The sequence below is a fragment of the Pseudopipra pipra genome, chromosome 1, assembly GCF_036250125.1.
Source record: "Pseudopipra pipra isolate bDixPip1 chromosome 1, bDixPip1.hap1, whole genome shotgun sequence".
NCBI classification, from domain to species: Eukaryota; Metazoa; Chordata; class Aves; order Passeriformes; family Pipridae; genus Pseudopipra; species Pseudopipra pipra.
The window spans coordinates 87,934,556-87,957,592 of NC_087549.1; the positions used below are offsets into that span (position 1 = coordinate 87,934,556).

Below are 23,037 nucleotides of genomic sequence, written 5' to 3' on the forward strand. Positions count from 1 at the left end.
CATGTTAATCTTGGATTTTATGAGGTTAACAGTTGTCTGAGGTGGTTATTGGTAGCTACTAAAATACTTTTGGGTGCAAATAATTTTTAATTGGGCAGCTTGCATGTATGGATTTAAACCAGCAGTCTACAAGAGAAAGGCAGCAGCAGGCACCTCTGAGGGAACATATATGTAAAAAAAAGGAAACCTGCCTGCTTCTCTCGAAGAAAAAAGTTTGGCAGGGCAGGAGATAAGAGAAAGCTTTAGTAAATACAAATCTTCACCAAAGCTCAGAGCCTGGAAGTATCCCTTGGCTCCAGTTAAGTGTAATGAAGTGGCTTAATTCAGTATTACTTGAGCAAAGGGAAAAAAAAAGCTCATCTGGACAGTAAAAGCATGAGCGTGTGACTCTAGCCCAGATGTGCGCTGCTGCACGGAATTGTGAGGCTGTTCCTTGATGGCTAAAAACAGAACCAAGCCTGAGGCTAAAATTTCTACCAGTTGCTGAATTATCAAACTGATTTTTGCCACTTGTAGAAAAAGCTAGAAGCAAGGACCATGGGCCCATTCGAGACTGTCTCCTAGACAGGAGTGTAAGCAGAGAGAACATGAACAATCAGAGATCAATGGTGATTGAAATAGCATAAAACCTCTGGGTAGAAATTTGACCCTCTCCTCATTCAAAGACATCAGAAATAAGAAAAAAATATTTGTGAGGACTCCAGGCAGTGAAACTCACATTGAGGACAGTGTGGTCTAAGTACATTCTCTCTTAAAAAAGAAAACATTTTTAATAGTGACTCACTTGTGTCAGTAATATTTTCATCTCCCCATTCCTTCCATGCTTTTGTAAGGTAAGAAAAATAGTGCCTAGAAACTAGGCTTTTGTTTTCTAACCAAACCGCAGTTAACGGCCACATTTTGTCATAACACAAGCTGCTGGAGTTGTCAGTGGGATGATGCAAAGAGATTAATGAAATCCTCAGGATGGGTCAAGCTTGTGGCCAGCCATCAGTGGTGAGCATTTCGGATTGTGTGGAAAAGAGGCTTCACCAAATAGGGCTGAGGTGACATCTGGTTTGCTCTGAGGGGGATGACTCTGGGTTTTGAAACAGGCTGTGGGCTGTAGGGGCTGACGCTGGGAGAGGGAACAGGCGATACATCTGCCGGATGTTGCTGCCCTTCAGCTTCTGACCGCCCAGAGTTTTAAGAGACTAGGCTGTTTGAACACTAGGGTGGGATTTTTTTCTTCTCTCTTTTTTTTTCTTTTTTTTCCCCTTTGAAATATGCAGAAAACAGGGACGTTTGCCAAAGCACCAATTTAGGAGGACAAGTGGTATCAGCTTCCAGGTGCTTGTCTCACCCTGGCCATATCTGACAGACTGTTTAGTTTCATCAGGCAAGAGCTACACAGACAAGAGCCTTACGCAGTACCAATGCACAGCTAAGCCCTGCAGCTTCCCTTGATTCTAAAGTGTAGCACGGATTTTGTGGAAGAATCAGCAAAGCCTTCTGTGATTTCTGATACCACTTGGGAGTGGTCTCAGAAGTCTCACTTGCTGTGTAAGTGAGACCTTTACAAGGGAAGGGAAGAAATGAGTTTGTCCCTGAAAACAGCTCATTATTTAAACAGTTTTGTTCTTGAAACTTCCATGTTCTCACCCAGAGAGGTGTCAGGTCAGGACTAGGGAAGGCAGTTTATGGTTGATCAAAGATGTTAGTCCTTGGTTTGGATCATCAGTATGTTTTCAAGTGTAAATATCCTGCTAATGCAGACCTCAGAACACTCCCACACTGTCCAAACAACTGATCTATGAAAAACACAGTGGCCTATGTTAGTGATCAAAGGAAGATACGGTACCTTAATGGTCAAAGTTTATTAAACAGTTTCGTTTGCACCCAGAATGAAATATGAGGACATGATGGTCAGAAAGATTCCTCCTACATGATAAGACACGTGTGGACAAAAGTGAGCCCTGCAGAGCGACTGCCTGGGGACCATGTTCTTCTACTGAACACAATTCCTAAAGGGTTAAGGCACTCATTGGCTTTTAGCTGCCAGTTATAGTGGTAATAAAGTCTTCCTCTTTGCAACAGGATATTTATACAAATGTGGTCCGAGCTTCTAACCTAAAGGGCAGATTGATTCAACAGCAGTGTTTATAGCTTAGAAAATAAATAACCGTCCTCAACTGGATTTTGGAATGGGTTGTGTAATACAAATGACAAAGATAGCATCAATCTGTTTCAAGTTGGGGTCAGATTTGTATATAGTGTGTATATATTTGTATATGATAGAGCTGTTTCCATGATGCTATAGAGAAGTGTCTGCCCACATCTCAATTCAGCTTCCACTGTGGGTGTGTGATTTGTTGTGGTTTGGGCTGGTTGGTTTAGAGTAGTTTGAAAGTCAAAGTTATTCTGGATGAAACTCTGAAGTACTGTAGCCTTCAGTACTGCTAAAATATCCCTTTTTCTTACAGAATTGTAGTTGAAAAAAAAAGAAATATATCTCCTATCCCTGTGACTTAGGATGATTTTTTCTTTTTTTCACTGCTCCTGTTGGTAAAATGTTCATTCCTCAGATCTGTGGAGCTCAAGACCTTAAGCTGTAAATAGGGGGACACCTTTGCATTCAAATATCTGTATTGGCTTTTCTGGGGATTATCACAGACCTGTAGGCTGAACTTCCCATAGTCTTGGTGTAGGGAGACCACATCCTGTAGGTCTAGGCTCTGATTTTCCAGTCTTTGCCACATTCAGCCTTAAAACCTATGTTTCACCCTGCTACTCTTCCAGTGAGTCTGGAAGACTTAACCTCCTGCCTTTGCAGATTTTGCAGCCAGGATGAGGCATGCAGTGATACAGGGCAGCCTTTTCAGCCCAGGGCAACTCTTTTCAGAGGAGAGAAGTGGAGGTGTGAGGTTGAGCGTATCTCTCCCTTCTTGTGCGTCCCCATATCTGGATACATCCAGGATGGCTTTCCTCTCTCTGTCCTGAATTGCAGAACCCCCTCCAGAGTGTCTCCCAGCATCTCCATTCTGTGCTTTTTCCTCTGCTGGCTGGCAATCCTTGCAAATTAGTGCCCAGCTGATGGTCTTCTATTCCACCTTGGAAGTAACTTTGTTTGTAAGTTGACATTTCTTTGTATTTCCTTCCTGGTTTCTAAGAAGCTCTTATAGGATGCGCATGTCTCTCCTGGTCCTCTGGCCCACAGATGGCATAACTTTTTCAAGACAGTTGAGCCTTACTTCTCATGAAACAATAGAGACTGCCTTTGCTTTCCAGTAGAGACTGCCTTTGCTTTCCATGGCAGCTCATTCCAGGGGCTGGCATTTCCCTGCCCGTGGGTCTCTGTACAAAGAAGCACTGATTAATTAAATTTTGTATGGTGCATTTGAATCTTTGGACTACTGGTCATTTAGTTGTTAAGGTTTTGTATTGCATCTCTTGGCAATACCTCATCCTGTGGGAGCTCCACATAAAGTTAATTCTGTAAGTAATACTTTTAAACTTGAAGTAGGAATTACATCTACTGCAAGATGGTGGACGTAGAGGTTTGAAAAGGCTGCGATTTCAAAGTTTTATCTAAGTGGAGTTCTGTTTAACTCTCTAAGACTGAGTCAGTTGCGAGTAGATTTATTTGTCCTTCGATAGTGGATAGTGGAATAATTTTGCTAGCTTGCTATACACAGGATAATTTTTACAGAAAGTTGATGTCAGTGCAAGCTAAAGATTCTGATCCTGAGGCGGGCAGAGGAGTATTTAGAAAGAGCGTTAATTAAAATGTAGATTCCACACTTCTGTGCAAAATTCCCTTTTGAGAAACTGCTGCTAGGCAGTCTAGACTATTATGTCAACTTGTCTTTGAAGAAAAGTAAACAAAAAGGTTCAGCTGAGGAAAGTTTTAGAGACTTATAGTAATTAATGCTTTGGTAAATGGCTGTTGATGCGTAACAATCCTTTAAACACCTGGGTAATTGCAGGCTTTGAAGTTGGGCCAAAAATGTTGTTCCAAGATATGCAATTAAAATGCGAGACCTTTAACTTAGTCATTTTGAAGGTGAGATTTCTGTTTGTTCTCACTGTCTCCCTGGTAAAACTTCTGCCTGGTCAGGGAAAGAAGGCCAGGGAGGGTGGGAAACTAAAAAAACTAGTTCAACAGATACTTCTTTAAATTTAGCTTTTTATAGCTTTGGTGTTTTTCCTGTAGCAAAGTTCCATGTTGTAATGTGTATCCAGAACAGAAAAATTATTTTAATGTGAACATTTCACTAAGTATAGTAAGTAAGAGAAACCACTTGACCTGGTTACTAATTTGACTGAATTCTAATCTAATTAGTGTTCAATTAAAGAGAATTAACACCTAGAGACATTTTGTTGAAAGGTTTACACAGAGGTTTCAGTTAACAAAATATTTATCTTAGAGGGGGGAAAAGCACTGAAGTTAAATGCAAGCTTTTTCGCCTATAAATGCCCTGAGTACATGGTTGGGATGCTGGCGTTAAGAATAGTAGCTATATTTGATATTTATATCTGACAAATCGGCTCACTCTCTGAGGACACTGGAGCTAAATCCTGCCTTCTGAATTACACAGGCCATATTTCTCCAGTAAACTGTGTTCTCCTTTCTGTTTATTGCAGCCACTTGTGATTGCTTTGTTGACCTTTGCTTTTCCATCCTTCTCCAGAGTCTTCTGAAGGCCATGGAAACACTCCCATTTATTTCTTGGTACTTGAGTCCATACTTTAGAGCCTTAATCCAGAACAAAGAACTCCTGTTTTGAGTTGGGAGTTTCTAATTTGCATCTTCGTATTTAATATCCTCTCTTGTATCAGGAAAGTTGTTTAAGCTCACGGCCTCAGTTTCTCCCATTCACTTGTTTCCCTTTAATAATCTGAGATTAATACATATTATGCCTGCAGCAGCCTTATTATGGAAATCATTAACTGAATTCATGCAGATGGTTAAGCACACTGAAAAGAAAGATGAGGCTGTTGGGCACCTTAGTGACAATGAGATGGCAGTAACTGTGTAAAAACCCAGAAGCAGATTTAGGCAGAGAGAGTGTTAAGAAACTGCCTGTTTTGGGGATGAAATTTATCTTCTGTACACTGAATTTTAAAGACCTGTGGAGGTGCTAGAGGTCTTGTGATGTCTCTGACATCTGAGGTTGCTTGGGCATGCAACCTTTGGACTGACTCTGCTTTATTCAGCCTATGCTCCTTCCTGTCTCCTCAGTGATGCTGGCTCAAACATTTCTTCCAGCCTTTCTTTTTCTAGTTTTTCCTGTTCCTCATGTTCCCTTCCTGTTTCCCTCGGGTTCCATCTTGCCTCTGTTTTTCTCAAATGCTGAAGTTTTCAAATATCCTTCCATTAAGATGACCATGTCCTCAGTTGCATGCTTCCTCTTGGAAGGTCACTGCCTGCCTCACTGCACGGGATCAATGTCATCACTTAATGACTAGAAATTCAATACTTTGTTTTATGTGGCTTGCTCAGTATATGATCCGTTTCTCACCTTCTTGTCCGCTCCTAGATTTTTCTTTCACTGTGGGCTTGCATCTACTTGTGTTTAGCGCTCTTCAGCATGATGTCTGACTGCTTCCTAAACTATTTCTTTTTTGGACATGGCTGTAAGGCCTCATTCTTGTCATGCATGTACTGGTGAGGATCAACTTCCTCCAGTAGGTTTGTTGCCACTTTCAGATGTTTATTTTTTCCTTTCTCCAGCACTGCCCTTTGGCTTGCAGGAAACCCCTGCTCGTCTGCTGTATGCGCTTCAACTTTTGTAATAGGTTGGGCCATAGGGTGTGGACCTGCTAAGCAAACACTGTTGGCAAAAATGGTCACTGCCAAAATCAGCCAATAATCCAGCATCAGGACTGGTAATAAGTCTGTGCAGCAGCTTTAGCTTTCATGTTTCCTGTCTTTCTTTTGCAGTCCAATTAGGAGAGGAATGGAATAAATGGGTTTTCTATAGTCTTCAGAAAGCAGAACTGGAGGAAGAAAAAAAGTGCAGTTGCGTATGTGTGTTTCCCTCTGAACATTGGGGAAAGAGTGGAAGTGGTAGATTCTCATCACTGACATCTGTCAGCATGGTTGTTGGTAGCTGTGTTGCCACAAATGGCAGCAGTAGCCCTCTGGGAGCCATCAGTGTAGGAAGATACCAGTAGTTTCCCAACTGCTAGAAGCAGAGAGATGCTGAGTTGGGAATAATGGGCCTAATTCACAGAGATGTGGTGGCCATCTTTCTACTCCCTTTTCTCTGCAGAATGTTTCCTTTTATTCAGGGTCTCTCCATCCATTCCTTGCATGTGGTGCAATGATGACTACAAAAAATCTTCCATCTTTCCCCATCTAATGAAATATTCTTTCCCTTTGACTAGAGAGAGAGATATGAGATATTCTTTCCTTTTGACGTCCTTTCCCTTTTCCCTTTGACCAAAGGCTAGCTTGGGGGATCTCCCAGTCTCTGTTCCAAGATCAGACACCATACAGCTTTTTTTGCAGAAGTAGCAGGGATATCTCTTCTCAGACACATGGCTTGTAGGAAAGAGCAGATTCCCCTGAGGTGATGCATGGTATTTGGTTTACCAAGGGGGAAAGAAGGGGAAAGTATGTTCCTTGAATACAAGAAGTCCAGAGAACTTTGTTGCTAAGCTCTGAATCTCTATTAAACCTTTTTGGGCAGGAATTTTCAAGTACTTACTGCTTGGCCAAATTTGAGGTGACTTTCTTAAAGGGGGAGGGACGTACAAGATTTCTATTCTTGAAAAAATAAAGGAAGTACTTAGAGACTCTCAGTTAAATAGTTGGAATTCTTTCTTATGTGAGTAAATTCTTTCTTTCCTCCCTAATTTTGTCTTTGGAAATAGATGGCTGAATATTCTTTTAAAACCTTCATGCCAAAATGAAAACTCGTAAGAAACTATATGCAATTCTGTGCAGCATGGTGAGGTTTGGGTGACAAATATTAATTAAAAACAGGCTTAAACAGAAAGTATTCAGATGTGTTACCTATACATCTACTGTGACCTAAAGTACTTGTGGGGTGAACCTTCAGCATTGGCTTCATCCAGTCAAACAATGCAAAAATCAGTTGAAATTTTTTACAGAGAGATTAATCAGACATTGGAATGGGCTGCCCAGGGAGGTGATGGATTCACTGTCCGTGGAGGTTTATAAGATGAGACTGGATGTGGCACTTAGTGCCATGGTCTAGTAACCACGGTGGTAGTGGATCAAGGATTGAACTTGATGATCTTGGAGGTCTTTTCCAACTCGATTGATTCTATGATTCTATGAATAGCAGAGCTGATTGAAAATCAGTCCTGTATGAGACTTTTTGCAAAGAGTTAACTGGACTGGAAAACCCGGTTGTCCATTTTTCTTCATGCTGCAAAGGAATTGAAATCTCTCCAAAGTAAATGTGACAGACTGGGATAAAGTGGATCATTCTTGTTTGGTACGATTGTACTTTGGTTGGGCAGTCTGCTTATTATATTTGTGGAGGACACTAAAATGGGGGACACCGAGAGAAAGGCAAGTCTGTGTTTTAAGTGATCTAATAATGGTGGAGGTTCAGTCTGGGGCAGGGGAGGGGGAAGTGGGAATGGAATGTGATTTGGGAGAAAGGACAATTTCATTGGGACATGAAAAATCAGTAATGTAAATACACCCTAGGAAGTGACTGGGTCCTTTGTGGTTCAGCAGCATGAATCTAAGGATTATAGTAGATCACAAGGTGAACGTGAGTTAACAGTGTGAGTTTTGTGAAGAAGCCAAAATCATATCCTGAGATGTATGAGTAGAGGCACAGTCTGTGAGACACATCAAGATTATCCTTTCACTGTACTCAGCATCAGTGAGATCTTGATCTGAGCTGGGTCGATAAAGAGCAATGAGAATAGTCAAAGTCTGTAAAACATGGCTTGTAAGGAGAGACTGAAGATATTGTTTTAATAAGAAGGGGGTATTGTTGTGACATTTAAGTTGGATAATAGAGGGAGAGGGGAAAAAAAAAAAGAAAAAAAGAAAAAAAAAGAACATGAAATGTTTCAAGTGAAACCCATTCAATTTCCTGGGGAAATGATGGAGCTCTGGAGGCTGGCGACCTGTAAGATCAGGTGAGACAAATGCCTTTCGGGAATGATAGGGATGCAGTTGACCCTGCCTGGAGTTCAGGGGAATGGGCTACGTGATGCCATGTGGCCCATTTTGGTTTTACAGCTCCCCCCTGTCCAAGTGCCTTCCCAAAGGGCAAGGCAATGGGAATATAAGCTCCCAGCCTCCTCTTCATGTTTTTGTAGACCTGATTACTCCCATGTGTTTGAGTGTTCAGGAGCATTTACTCTTACAGAGCTCCCTGTAGAGAGGAGTTAGAGTAGCTCTGTCACAGAGTTACCCTGTTACAGAGATCAGAAAGCAATTGGTGTGAGGGGGAAGGTCAGAACAGGTGCTAGGAAAACCCCTTTTCAGATATTGTCCATTGGAGAGGCCTGATGTGTAAGTCATGTTCAGAGGTGGGAATGATCTAGCAGTTTATTCCTCTCATCAAACTGGAGAGGGAACGAGTGGTTGCAGCTGCTGCTTGCAGTTGTCTTTAAGCAACACTTCAGTTTATATACTCTGCCTGGGAAAGCCCAAATCTCTCAACCTTAAGGTTTCCAAAACATGTAGCAGCTGGCCAGCCTTAGCTGCTTGCTGCTGCTGGAGGTGAAGGTCAGAGTTGAGCTTGAACCCTTGTTCCATTGGAGGAGTGGTGGCAAAGACTCCTGTGGGAAAGGCTGTTGAGTCAACCACAGAGTGTGCAGCTACCAGTGAGGTGGAGGAAAGCCTTCATGCTGTAAAAATAGCTACACTAGGAGCCCTGATATACTTAAGTGCTTATTTTTCCATGTGTGATCTCATGCAAGCCAAGCTGCTGGGCAGCATGACATAGCAATTGGCCAAAAGTAAAATATAACTCAATCAAAATGATTTTTTTCTGAAGTTAACCTTTGATGAGTAGGAGGGACAGGTACTCTATTTTCTCATTTCCATTGTTCCTGTTAGAAAAAAAGGTGCAGGAGGGAAAGACAGATGAAGATGGGATTGACACCTGGTATCTGTTTTGTGATGATAGCCACAGGTTAAGGATAGGAATTGCAGCTTTCTTGACAGGAAACTTATGCCTGTAATACAGCAAGAACATGTACATGGGATTTCTCTGTGTGCTTCTGCAGCTGACTTCACTTAACTGAGTTTGGGTGAGTATTTGACGCTGCAAAAATGGTTTAGACCTAAAAGCATTTGAAGCTGAAGTACATGCTGGTAGTTTGACCACTGTCTTGCCAGGGTTAGCATTACACTCTTCAGGAAGAAGAGAGCCTTACTAATCCCTTGCTGGTGGAGAAGTGGACAGACCTGAGGAGTAGGGTAGCTTTCCTCTTAGAAAATGTAATCCTGAATTTCATATGTGAACGCATGTGCATCTCATGGCAAAACTCTGGATACACACTAGCAGATTTGGGGCATTGTGGTTTTTTTTTTTCTCCTAGCTGTTAACATAACTTATAACTACTTCAGGTTTTGTTTCTGTAACGGCAAAAGCCAGGGTAGAAGATCGCTGACACCACAGTCTTCTCATTACGCTTCTCCTCTGCAGGGCCTCTGACCTGTTTCTGCTGGACACGCGGGCAGTGTGGGCATCAGAGGAGGGCTGGCTGGAGTTTGATGTCACTGCAACCAGTAACATGTGGGTGATGAACCCTCAGCACAACATGGGACTGCAGCTGAGCGTGGTGACACGTGATGGTAGGTTATGGGCCAGGTAACACTAGTCACCTCTTGAGTCCCTTGGATGTTGTCTAGAAGTGGTGCTAACAGAACCCAGTTGAGATGTGGGGGGGTGGGCACCCTAAGCAGCTATAGCCAACACCACGAGCAGGGCGTCTGAGGGCATAAGTGGTGGGCTGTCAGTTATTGGCTGTCCCATGATGGTCATGTCTTTCCCCATAAGTGAGGTCAGGTATCTCTAGACAGTACCAGGATGAGCTGGTGGAAGTGGGTTGCGGTAGTCTCCAACTTTGTTTTCTTTCTGTCACTTCATGCTGGAGTTTGGTACACCTGTGATGTGAAGTAAGAGTAGAGGGGCTGTCCCCTTTTTTTCCCTGAGGAAATGTTAGTGCCAGCCTCTACCTTCCCAGTTGGGCTGAGAGCCCATTCCTCTGCTACTGACAAAAGCACACCATCCCTTTGCCGTCTGCTTTCCCTAGAGGTCTCCTAATCTCATGTCTGCTTCTTGTGTTTCACAGGCAGCAGAACTAATTTCGTGACACATCTGGGCATTGTGTTGTATATATCTATGTATATAACTCTTTATAACAGAGTAGAGAAAATAGAGAGTTTATTTTTTTAACTTTATAGTTATATAGAGTAAAAAAAGCCTAAACTGGAATGGAGATGCCAAAGGGATACCAAAGAGCCAGATGCTGCAGTGAAGTCTCTTGTCCAGGATGGAGTGCTGTCGTAACAATGCCCATAGGCCGTGGTGGCAGGAGAGGAATGTTTAGTGTTTAAAGAAGAGTATGAGCAAGAAGAAAAGAGACGCTGCTTATGGGGATGTTGCGATGCTGAAAGGAGCAATCCACCTGCACTCTTTTTTCTAACATTCACTTTACTGTTTGGTTTGAAGGTTTCAGTGTAAATCCTAGAGAAGCAGGCCTTGTAGGGCGAGATGGCCCTTATGACAAACAGCCTTTCATGGTGGCCTTCTTCAAAGTGAGCGAAGTTCACCTACGGACCACTAGGTCAGCAACAAGCAGGCGCAGGCAGCAGAGTCGGAACCGCTCCACCCAGACTCAAGACGTTTCCAGGGTGTCAAGTGTCACAGGTAATCATGTAACACAGGTAATCATGCAGCACAAGCTGGGATGACTTGTAATGTTTTCATTTGCTTTGGAGTTGAAAGAAGCAAGAAGAGGGTTGTAAGGTGGGATGCTCTTCCCTGGGGTAATAGGTTACATCTGCAAGGGGTTGGAAGAGGAGATCTCACGTAATAGACTTACAGGAGTCCTCCTGAATCCAGGGTGGAGTCCAGACCCCCATGTGAAGTTGTGCCCATTTATTTCAAGGGGATGAGATATTTTAGCCACAACTCTTGTGCTTGTAGGTTGTTTGCTATGCAGTATTTGTCTAGGATTATGCCCTAGAAGTGAAGTGCAATATTTGAAAGACTCAATCTCTGTGTACACTGAGATTTATGGTATTGCACATATGCATTCCCAGCAGAGTCCTCTGTCAGATTTCTTTGGAAAAAACGTGGTAGAACAGCTCGAGATTTTTTTTTTTTTAACCTTGTGAGAACATCAGTGTATACATGGTGAAGCATATTTCCAGACAGGCAAAGAAGTTTTCCTGTTTACTGTGGAAAGGTTGCATGTTGCAGGTGTTTTACAGCAGCCTTATGACTGCTGTTGTGGGCTGGTGGGGCAATACAATAACTCTGAAATTTTTATGCAAATTGAGAGAGTCTTCTCTCTTCTAAGTCTTACCTGTTTTCCAGCCACTCTGCCCTCCATCACAGTGCTGCAAGTCCTTCTTCGTTTAATACCTTCTTTCCTTTGAAACATTTTAGCTCACTCCAATTTACTTGATTAATTTGCTTATGCTGCCCCCTTCATTTTCAATAGGATCCCTTCCCGTCTCTAGAAATGACTATGCCCCAAGGAGGAGAGGCAGTTGTATTTTTTAGTCTATATCCAGATGCAGCATAGGGAGATGAGCCAGCACTGCCAAAACGTAGCTGGTGTGAATCTGTAGGCTTTCACTTGCTCCTGAATGCTTGGGTTGTGGGTGAGCCATGCTGCACCTGAGGTTGCTCCATGTTGGCCATGGTACTGGGAGCCTGCAGAGAGCAGAGCCAGGATGGGAGCCCTTCCAGGGCTGGTGGCCAGGGTCTGTGCATGGCCATGTGTTGACTCAGCCAAATTGCTCCAGCCCATCATGGTGAGGGACTATGGGCTCCCATGCCATGCTGTGCAAGGGCCAGTGTGAGTGTGAAATAAGGCTTCATGGATTTTAAGGGCAGGAGAATAGACTCAGTCCTGCAGCCTGGCCTCCTCAGGGGAGGCTGGCCACTGCCAGCATGGCATTGCTGGAGGAGTTACCACCTAATCTGGCATGAGAGCCCTCTGCCAGCACCTTCTGTGGGTCCAAATTTCTGAGACCTGCTTTGGTCCTGATTTCCTTCAGGTCTCCAAGCTGCAGATTTAAAGCCTGGGCATCATGGCTGCTTACTGAGTTACTTTCCTGTGTGATGAGTTTGCTAAAACAAATTTTTCATATTTTTAAATCAGGCAAAGTGACTCAAAGCTCCAGAGGGAGCAGATACATTGGGCAAAAAGGGACATTTTTACATTGCTGCTTTCTTGACTACACCACACATCAGGTCATAAAATTCTAAAATGACAAAAAAGGGAAAAAATAGCTGGCATTCTTTGATCTCAAGGGTTTTTTTGGGCTCTTCGAGCTCAAAGCCAGCTTTAATTTAAAACCTGGAATTTGGCATTTCAGTAGACAATAAGGTATAGTTGAGACTGTTAAGGGCGGGGGAAAGGAGTTTAAAGTTAAGATGTATATTTGGTTGGTTTCTGTGTTTAGAAAAGAGAGACTACATCAGCTTGTTTTCCTTTGTAAGTATATGACTCTCAGACTCTGTTCTCCTTAAGAAGTGGTTGATTTGACAGCCCAAGAGGCACCAATGACCAGTAAAGGTTTTTAGCATTAAATAGATCACAGGATTTTTTTATAATTCTTTTTTAAATGTGAGGATGTCTACATCTATGGCCCTGGGATTACCCTGAAGGCTGCCTAGTTCTTCTGAGGGTGCCCTGATGCATCTGGACCCAAAGCGGGTGCAGAACTGGGTTGCATCTCCCCATGTGTGCATCTTCCTCTCTTGCTGTATCTTAGGTCTTGTCAAATTTTTGGTCTGTGCTCTTCCTCAAGCTAGAATTGCTTCTGCCTACCAGGGCTTGAGAGTAGTTTCTCTCCTTGAGAGCAAGGCAGTGGTTTGGTGTTGATGGTTTTTTTGGTAGATTAAAACTTCCTTTCTCTATGTTAGTGAATGCACAGGGATTTATTTTTTCAGTCCAAAAAGGAACCCCTTTTCCTAAAGATCCTGTGAGTTGTTTTGGGGCAGTATGTTTTAAAAAGCCCCATTTGCTGTCTAAATATGGCAAGAATTTCAAGTCCTGCAGTTTGAAGTGCCTGAAGTGTGCTGCTGGGCTGGTACCAGATCTGGTGAACCGGGGGTTAGGTGCTGTGTGTGGGAAAGGGACCCCACTATGCTCCCTTTGACATGCAGTTGTTGTCCTGCAGTCAGTACCAAGAGCTCAGATACTAAGGCTATGGCCGTAGCATAAGATTCTCAATGATCTGTATTTTTTTGCCAAGAATAATTATTTCCCTGTATTACAAACACGTAATTATGGTTGGCTTGTATAAAGCAGAACTGAATAACCCCCACGGTTATAAACTGCTTTGACATAGAGTCCTGCATCAATACGTTCCTGGAGCTAAGCTCAGTTCTTCTGTAGAAGGAGGACGAGCAGGAAGAAAAGGAAGTATTTTCACCTGCTGAGGCAGAAGATCACATGCCAACTCTGGCCCAGGACGTGGAGGAACGAGGTGGGTGGGAGGAGTGTGCAGGTGTTTCTCTGCTGTTGTGTGCAAGATCTGGAGCCCCTCACTCAGCTGAATCTTGCAGTGGATTGAGCTTGTGCTCTCAGACTCCACACTGACCCTCTGGTTAACTGAAGAGATGTTATGTCTTCAGCATAACAGATGGTGACCCTCTGCCATACAGCCACCTCCATGATTTACGGTTTCTGCACAGGCCTATCTCTTTGTCTGATGGCGATAATCCTTCTCTTCTGCAAGTCAGCCTTCAGGCATATCTCTTCCCATCAGCGCTTTCTGATGGAGAGCATTGAAACGCCTGACTTTGGGCTGTGCTTGCTGCTCTGAGTGAAACTCAAGCAAAACTCCTTTTCATGTCCTTCTCTTTAGCCATCCTAGGGCCCTTGCAACTGGTGTGAGGTGCTCCATGAGAAATGAAGAGGCCCTCCAAGTGGCCTTTCCTTCCAGCAGACATGCATAGCACCACACAGATTTCTGCACGTGTACGGGAACCAAATATCGCAAAGGGCAGTATGCACAAACACTGTAGTCAAATAAAGCCAAATGCTTTTGTGATGGCAAGGATCTTGTTAACAAACTTCATTATCTGGCAGCCAATCTTCCCTTCAGCACAGTGCTTGGATGCAGACTGGAGCAGTGTGGCCAGCATTGCTGTTTGTGCCTTCACATGGGGGTTCATGTCAGCCCAACATCTCCCCTTCTTCCCACCCAAGCAGATCACTTTCATGTGAAGTGGGCTGTTATTAAGTGTGTGATCAGTTTACACCAGCTTTATCCGGGAAAATCACGAAAGTCAAACACCAAGAAGAAGGGGCTGGCCTTAGAGACCTCTGTCAAAGCTATTTTGAATCACGAAGCAATTAATTACTGTGTGGAATTTGGTAAACCGGCACCTGGGGAGCAGCAAGTGTTCTCATTCGGATCGACCTCAGTAAATATTTATATGTTCTTTACCAGCACTTAACGTGGGAGAGGTTATAGGAAATCTAGGGTTAGTGCATGAGCATCTGTAGGAGGAAGACTATTAGGGTCAGGCTATTCTCTTGCCCTTTTCAGCAACACACATGCCAGTGTCCAGCCTTAAGAGAAACATCTGTGCTCGCAGAAAGTCAGACTTGGGGCCTGGTGAAAGCAGACAACATTCAGTGCAAACAAGCTGCAGAGACAAACCATCTTAACTGTGCTGTTTTAACTGTGCTGGGAGTTATTTTTAAGTGCAGAACTAGGGGTTTGGGTTTTTTTAAATCTCTGCTTTAGACAAAATAGTTTGCAGTATGATTAAATGCAGTGCCTTGTAAATGCCAAGCTAGTATTTCTGAATTGGTATGTTCAGAGGAAAAAATAGAGATGATTTTGCTAAACCCACAATGAGCCTATAGGAACTCCCAAAGCAGCTCTCTAAACTCTCAGAGATTTTAAGGGTTTCTGGCAAACAATCCTCATGAATTGTGCTGTGGCAGTGTAAGCCGGCCCCATGGAAGTTGTTTGCAGCATCCCCCCTGCTGCAAGCTGCCTGCTCTTGGCCCTCCTGGCTCCTTGCTGCAGGGCTGGTAGGAAGAGACATGAACCCTGTTGCCTCTTGCCAGTTGGATCTTGCACTCCTGAACCACCTCAAATGGCAATTTGGGCTAAAACAGCTGAGCATGCTGGCCTGGGGTAGCTGATGCTGCTTTCCAGGCTTTGGAGAAATTGTGTCGTGGAAGCCAACTTCAGTAGCTCAGTGAGCTTTAGCTCACTGCCAAAACCCCTTGACTGTGTGTATTCTTTTTTCAGGCCCATAACTGGATGCACATTCAATGTACGTGGCTCTAGAGCATATGCTGAGCTCCTAACTGTAGGGAGTGGGTCATGACTATGTGGATCTGTTTTGCTGCATTTTTTTCTCCAGTTCAGAAAGCCACTGCTAAGGTTGCTTAAACCTTAAGGTTGTAAAACCCCTGAAGTTGGGCTAAAGTAGCTTCCATGAAGTAGACAGAGTAGGCAAGCACATAACAAGAAAAGAGGGCAGGGGATCTTGGGGGTGAGGGAAGAGTGCAAATCCAGGGAGAGGGGATGTTTGGTATACCGGCGTTTCAGAAAGCAAAGGCTCAGTCTGGGCAAGTGAGAAGATAGAACTGTCTGCATCTGCCTTGGATGGAGAGCAGCCAGAGCTCCATGCAGAGTGTGAATCAGGTGACTCCAACCAGTGAGCTGAGGCGAATTTTTGGGGGCAGTGTGAGAGAGGACATGTTCATAACATGTTCTGCTTCATGTAGCTTGTTAAGCAGCTTTTTTTTCCCACCCCTGTGTTTTCTTAAACTTGTGATTGCTTGCAGCCTTCCTTCCTACTCCTGTTTTCTCTGCCTCCCTTGCCTTCTCCCCTTTCCTGTAGCAGATTTGGGTAAATTGTAGCTGGATTTGGAATGTAGCATCATTCTGCCCACTCAGTTGTGAATAGATCAACTCCACTGTAACTCCCAAATACAGATGGTTTCCTCTAAGAAAACTACATATTTCCCATTGAAGAACAATGAAGTTGTGTTTTCAGGTACTTAAAGGAAAGCCTTTGATCACTAAAAGTATCCTCCGCTCATTTTTTTCCTCTCATTATGACCAGATCATTTCAAAACATCTCATGCTAGAAATTTGCTCCTGGGCTGAGCCAGGGACTGAAAAGCTTCATCTGAAAAAAACCCACCACACCCTGTTTTCTTCTGGGTATGTCTGGTTTGAAAATGGAAAGCTCAAATAGAGAGACTCTCCTCCGTCCTTGCTACCGCGTGCTCCTGAAAGAGTGAATGTTTATACTGCAGCAGGCTGTTAACCAGCTCTGCTCACCTGATTAAATCCGTGATTGAAGCGAAGCTATTGAAAGTCTGAAATGCAATCCTTAGAGTTTAAAACCCAAGCTGCTTCTAAAAACAACTCTCTAATCTTTGGTGGTTGGGAGGCTGGGTTTGAGGTGTAGGGTTTTTTTCAGCCCTCAGTGTTAACTGTACCCAGCTGTACCGCTGTGCTGCCCTTAATGTCAGTTGGATGTGCTTTTAGTATTATAGTTTTTCTTTTGAATAAATATTTGCATTTGTAGTTCCCAAACTTAGGGGGGGTGCTGGAGGGAAGCAAAAGAAAGGCTTATTCAGAGCCAAGGAAAAAGTCACTAAAAATATTTTTCTATCCCAGCTGCTGCATCTGGGGGAAGCTGCACTGGAAGGGTGACCTTTCAAGCCATGTTAGGGGCACCAGGGGGCTGGTAAGCCAAAAGGTCCAGGGCAATGGGAGGCGGGCACATCAGCCTGTGACGTCTGCCTGCTGACAGAAGCGCCTTTAATTGCAAATGAGGTGTGTGAGAGAGGAGGAGGCCCCTGTGGAAAGGCATGGGAGAAAAACATGGACAGGGAAAACATGGGCTCCCACACTGCTCGGCTGAATTTGCTGCCATCTCTTCCTCTTGTGCTTCCCATCGAGTGCACAGTACGGGTTCAGCAGCTGTAGCTGGTGGCCAAGCTGCTCTGCTGCAAAGGTGGTTTCTGTGGCTGCTCTGCTGAGGTCCAGCAGCCACCTGAGGTGTGACAAAATCAGCAACCACCCGTCAGGGCTGGATTTGTGCAGCCACATGGAGGTGAAAGGCCCCTCTGTCACGGCTCAGCTCCTCTGTGGTTCCAGGTGTTCACATGTGGAGCCGCCTCTCTTTCCAAATATAAATGGGAAATTCCACTCTCTGTCAAAAGCTCCACTTTGTGGGGTCATCAGGAGCAGCTCCTGCATGGTCGAAACATCTTCATATATTGCGTCATGGCAAGGGAGAAGGTCTCTGGTCAGGGCTTTGCACCCTGCTTTCCCACTCTGGTGAAGTATTGGCACTAAGGAGCAAGTGAATGGTGAGAGCATGTCAAGTTCTGTGTCATCTGCAGAGAAGCAGCTTATGGAAAGGAGAAACAGGTTTTTCAGAGCATGGTTTGTAAAGGTCCAGGGGTGGAGGTGGTGCATGGGGTGATGTCTGGGGAAGGCTAGGGGTAAGACACAGAGAGAGACGGGGACTTCCCTGCCTATGGGACACCTTAGCTGTTTAAGGACTCCTGCTAACTGTTACAGGGAAACAAGGTGACTATTAACCTTCCTGGGGCTGTAATTCTCTCAGTAAGTGTGTGCGGTTTGAGCTCACCACCTAGGGTGGCACACATTGGAAACCGCAGCTGAGGAAGTGGGGTGAGTCTGAGCACCCAGTGGGGATGTCACCTATGCCGGGCTGAAGGAGTAGATTTATTTAAGAAGTCATTTTACTGGAGGTGTTTTACAAGCACTTTGAAGGCAGCTGAAGTAATTATAACTGAGTCACTGTTACTTGGGTTCCTCCATTCCCAAAGGCATCTTAAAAGCTTCAGCCCTGCTTTGGATGTCCCTCAACACCCTTATCCTTTTGGCTGCTGAGGGAGCTCATCATTTCTTGCTGCTGAGCCCACAGCACGCACACATTTGGCCAGCTGTGCCCTCCAGCAACGCTCTGCCTGTTTTAGTTTCTAAATTCTTGTTTTTGTTCTTTTTTTTTTAACAGATTACAACAGCAGTGACTTAAAAACAGCGTGCAGAAAGCATGAGCTTTACGTTAGCTTCCAAGACTTGGGATGGCAGGTGTGTAATGTTTCTCCCTGGGTAAACTAGACATTTTGTTATGAAATGTTATCTAAACAGTGTCACAGTAATTCCACTTGAGTCTGCCATTGTGCTTTAAAATGTCCCTTGTGCCTCCTCACTAAAACCAGTGACAGGGCAAGGCAAATAAATATTGATAGTTGTGACATTTGATAAGATCCAGAGGAAGCTTGATACTTTATGAGATTCAAGTATACAGTCTGTCACTCACGGGAGTCACAGTACGGGCAAGGGTTTATATCTGTGAATCTCTAATGATAAGAAAAAAAATCCGATGATAAGCAGTGATTTTAATTAAATTTTTTTGTGTGTAGTGTTTAGCCACTGTTTGAAATTGGCCATTGTTTGAAATCCTCCATCCCTGCACCACCATTAGCACTGCCTGTGGTAGGTAGTCTGAAGACTGGGTTTAGTTGCAACACCATGAGGCCAAAAAGTTGTTTAGAGTAAGTTATTTAGGACCAGGCCACTGTGTAATCGAACATCACATTTCAAAGAATGCCCTCACCTTCTCTTTTTTAAAATTTTTAAATTTTTCTTTCATTCTTTCATTCAGCCCTTTTGTGAGGGGAGATCCCATTGCTGTCAGCTAATGTTTTTACCTGGTTATAATTCAGAATGCCAGGGCCGCCCCTGGTGCTGCCCCTGGACATGGAAGTCCTCTCAGCTAATGGGACAGTACTTTTTGTAACTTATGTCAACTCCAGCCCACTAGCTGCAACTGTGGGTGCCTGCTGACTCCGTTCTCCATTACTTGTGAGTGGCATTTCTTTTCACTTGTGAACAGTTTTTCCACCTGTTCCTTAGCTTACTTGCCCTGCTTTCAGGCAGGAGGCAGATTCCAGTTGTGAAGTTCCTGATCTTGAAGGCACTGCTTTCATGTTTCTAGGTGTAGAAAGGTACAATGCTGCCAAAGACAGGCCACAGACCAGCAGGGCTCATTGCAAGAGTTGGAATCCAGGTCCTACTTGTTGCAGGCAGATGATCAAGGCAGGGCAGCAGCACCCTGCAGTTGTTTGGCACTGCCACCTCCTTTAGAACATCCATTAATTTTTTTTTAGCAGAGCACTTCCCTTATTCTTACAGCCCATTAAACCACAAATTAAATTACACAGTCTGTACTGGCATCTCTAGCAGAAGGGTGATTTTCTTATGAAAAGGAGGTTGGTTTACCAGGAGCAAATTATGGGTGAACTAGTACAATAAAATGAAGGGGAGTTTTTGTGATGCCCAGGTATCCTCGTGGGAACAAACCTGGCTAGCAAAGCTACAGCAAGTGTCTGGCTGCTCAGGCCTGCTGTAGCAAAATTCAAGCAAACACAGGTAATTGTTGTCAGGTAAAGGGGAAATTGTCTAAGAATTACATGCACGTGAAGTGTACCAGTATGTTCTTCTACAGGATAACCTGCAGAGCCTGACACCAAAGGAAGCAAAATATCTCCTGCTAATTATTGCTGCTTTTAGTTTTCCTTTGGCTCTTTTGTGTCAGCAGCAGAGAAGCTGTAATTTTTTTATGAGCCCTTTGTTGAAAAGTCACCTTCTTCTTCCCTACCATCATGGGACTCAAGAGTGCCACTGGGGCCACCTGTTTGCACATGCAGCTCAGGCTGGCTGCCCTGCCCCTCCTTTAGGAGTCTGGCAGATGTGCTGAAGCTGTTACACAGCTAAGACTTCCCACAGTGGGCTTAGCAGGCTAGTGTCCCCGTATGAGGGTGAATAAGATAGAGTGTCTGTGAGACACCACAGCAGTTTTTTATATTCCTGTTGTGGAGCTCCCTCAGGCTTGAATTGTGCCTGTGTGAATGCATGGATGTGATTTTTTCCATGAGGGGGCACCAGCTGTGGCTGTGACTCAACCTAGGAAAGGTAGTTCAGCCAGAGGGCCTAACCTGCAGGAAATGTTGGAACATAAAGGCTTCCAAACCACAATCCCCACAAGGCAACCCAGCAAGAGTTTTAGGGATAAAACTCTCTTAGTTCATGGCAATACATATATGTGCACTGTTCTTTGGACATTGAAATCAGTGTGTCCTTGTAAAAGTGATGGCTCAAGAAAAACCAAAAAACCAAAACCCCAATCAAAAGCCTAACAGTTTCAGTGAAAACACATTTTCACCCTCAAGAAAAAAGTTAATGGAAAATTTTCAGCTGCTCTTAATTGCATGCAGTTGTCTGTTGAATCATGTTCTGTTTGTTTCCCTAAAAAGGACTGGATAATCGCTCCAAAGGGCTACGCAGCCAACTACTGTGATGGAGAGTGCTCATTCCCACTCAATGCCCATATGAACGCAACCAATCATGCCATTGTCCAAACTCTGGTAAGTCTCCAGCCAGCTCGATGCCAAAGCACCAGGTGAATTTGTAAACAGGATACCATTGTCTCAGTTGTGTTTTCTTTCTTGGCAACAGGTTCATCTTATGAATCCTGATTACGTTCCCAAACCATGCTGCGCACCTACCAAACTAAATGCCATATCTGTTCTTTACTTTGATGATAATTCTAATGTAATCTTGAAGAAATACAGGAATATGGTAGTAAGAGCTTGTGGATGTCACTGACAAACAGTCTTCACATGGACTCTGTGATGCTACCATGAACTTTGATACAACCTTCCCTGCTTTCAGGAGCTTGGAGAGAAAAGCATGTGATAAACCACCTTTCAGAACACCACGTATGTGCCTTGTGGGGGGACAGGGTGTGGGGACCACCCCCTGGGGTGTGAACAAACTGCTGGACTTCTTAATAGACTGACCCTACGCCACGGTGGCTGCTCAGCTCAGCGGCAGCAGCAATATGCCCACACATGCTTTATTTGGCTGGGATGGTCTTAATCTCACATAGCAGCTTGGCCTTTAGCAGTTGCTTGGACATCTGCTGCTTTTTATCAGATGGGCTAACAACACCCAAAAAAAGTGAGGTCTTTTTCTTGGGGGTGGGGAGGGAAGACGAGGGGGAGAGGCAGAGAAGCTAAAGTAAGTGTTGGCACTTTGGTCGTAGAGCATACGTCTCATGCAAGATCGTTTTGCCCAGAAGAACCAGCTACTATGCCTAGGCTGTTAGTCTCCTCCTGACAGCTGTCATGACAGTAAGCATCCAAAATTGTGCCAAAGTAAATGTTTCAGTTCTCTTATGCCCCAAGCACTGTTTAACTCTGATCCTGCAAGCATAAGATGTCTTGGCTGCACCATGTGTTAGAAACACTACCATGAACTCAGGCCCTGGCTGGTCTTTCCAGTTCACTCTCTGACTGAGCAGTACAACTTTATACACTTGTTCTTATGCAACTTCCTTCCCCTCCCCTCATGAGGTGGCCTCATCTACTACCAGTTGCCCAGGAAGGAAGTCAGGACACTTCTAAAGCTGTAATTCAGATGTAAAAGTTTAGGAGCCATTCATTCTCTAGCTGGACAGTTTGTTTACAGGAAGACAATGTCAACAGCATTTGCAACCTTTTCCATTCAACTCACACAACTAACAAACTGGTTTAAAGGATATGCAGTGTAGCCATGCTTTGTCTAGCAGAAGCTAATAGCAAATTGTTTTGATCAATATTAAACTTGTATTAAATGCACTTACCTCTACTTGCATTTAAAAGGCTTCTTGTAAATACAAGCTATAATTTATTGCACTTGTCACTGTATATTCATTGTTCTGTATCATTTATAGAAAGACTGCTTTTTTAAAAAGTTTTTATTTAGAAAAATCTCAGTGTAAACAATTGTACCACTTTGATTTTATACAAGAAACTCATGAGATTGTGCTTCACTAGAAAGTTGTTAAAAACGTAATAAAGGCTTCCTGTAAGGCAGAAGTATACACATTGTTCCAATACATCTGCCTGTACAACACTTAGCTTTCACTGTGACTTTTTCACCTTCACACATTTTTAGATTGAACAGAATCAAAAGTTCTGGACAGACAGTGAAGTACCAGGAGAAATTCACTGGTTTAAAAGTTCATAGATGTTTTGCCTTTTTTTTTTTATAAAAAAGAAAAACAACCCAACCTACTCCATATGATGGACAAAACCAGTATCTTGACAGATTAGTCAAATTAGCCTGTAGCTATCCTCATTCCATGAGTTTCTGTGCACGTGAGACAGCAGAATTCAGTCCTTGGTTTGCTGTTGCCTTTGTATCATGACAGTCTCTGCAGTGTAAATTCTCTGGCTTTCATTAAATCTAGCATGGAACACCTTATGCACCAAAGAATAGATTCATATTATAATACAAGATACCACAAAGTGCGTGGCCCTAGCATTCAAACTCATCAATGCTTACTGCTTGGAAAAAGGTTAAGGCTCAAGAAGAGGGGGGGACTATTTTACACTACTATAGACCAGCTGAATGGAAAAAATATTAAATATTGTACTACTTGTTGTTCTCTAAGTACTCTGAATAAGGAGCAGGTCAGCACAAAGTTTGGATTCAGGCGAGGAAACACATTATCAGCTTGGAAGTCTAACTGATCATTTACTATTAACGGAGCAGGTATAACAGCACCTATTATTCACTCTGGCTCTATAGAAGTAGAGCATAGTTGCACCTCTGGAGCTGGATGGCAGCAGCCTATAAAAATCCACCTGACACGTGTACACTGTGGCATCAGTAATGTTCAGGCACATGTTACAGTACCATCACTTTCATTATGGCTAGACCTCCCATGCTGAGAGGATTAACAGGAAACAACCAGCTCATGGGGGCCTGGTATCTTCCAAAGGTGTGTGTGTTTTCAACCTTTC

General features: G+C 43.7%; 1 protein-coding gene across 1 annotated transcript in view; it reads left to right on the forward strand.

Annotated features, from left to right (window-relative positions):
• BMP6 (bone morphogenetic protein 6) overlaps positions 1 to 22,112 on the forward strand; it is an 86,379-nt gene extending 64,267 nt beyond the window's left edge. The window contains exons 3-7 of the mRNA XM_064663971.1: positions 9,630 to 9,778; positions 10,659 to 10,856; positions 18,198 to 18,274; positions 20,503 to 20,613; positions 20,705 to 22,112. Coding sequence (XP_064520041.1) covers positions 9,630 to 9,778; positions 10,659 to 10,856; positions 18,198 to 18,274; positions 20,503 to 20,613; positions 20,705 to 20,854 — 685 coding nt within the window. The 3' untranslated portion in view covers positions 20,855 to 22,112. The remainder of the gene's footprint in view (positions 1 to 9,629; positions 9,779 to 10,658; positions 10,857 to 18,197; positions 18,275 to 20,502; positions 20,614 to 20,704) is intronic.
• Positions 22,113 to 23,037: the final 925 nt, after the last annotated feature.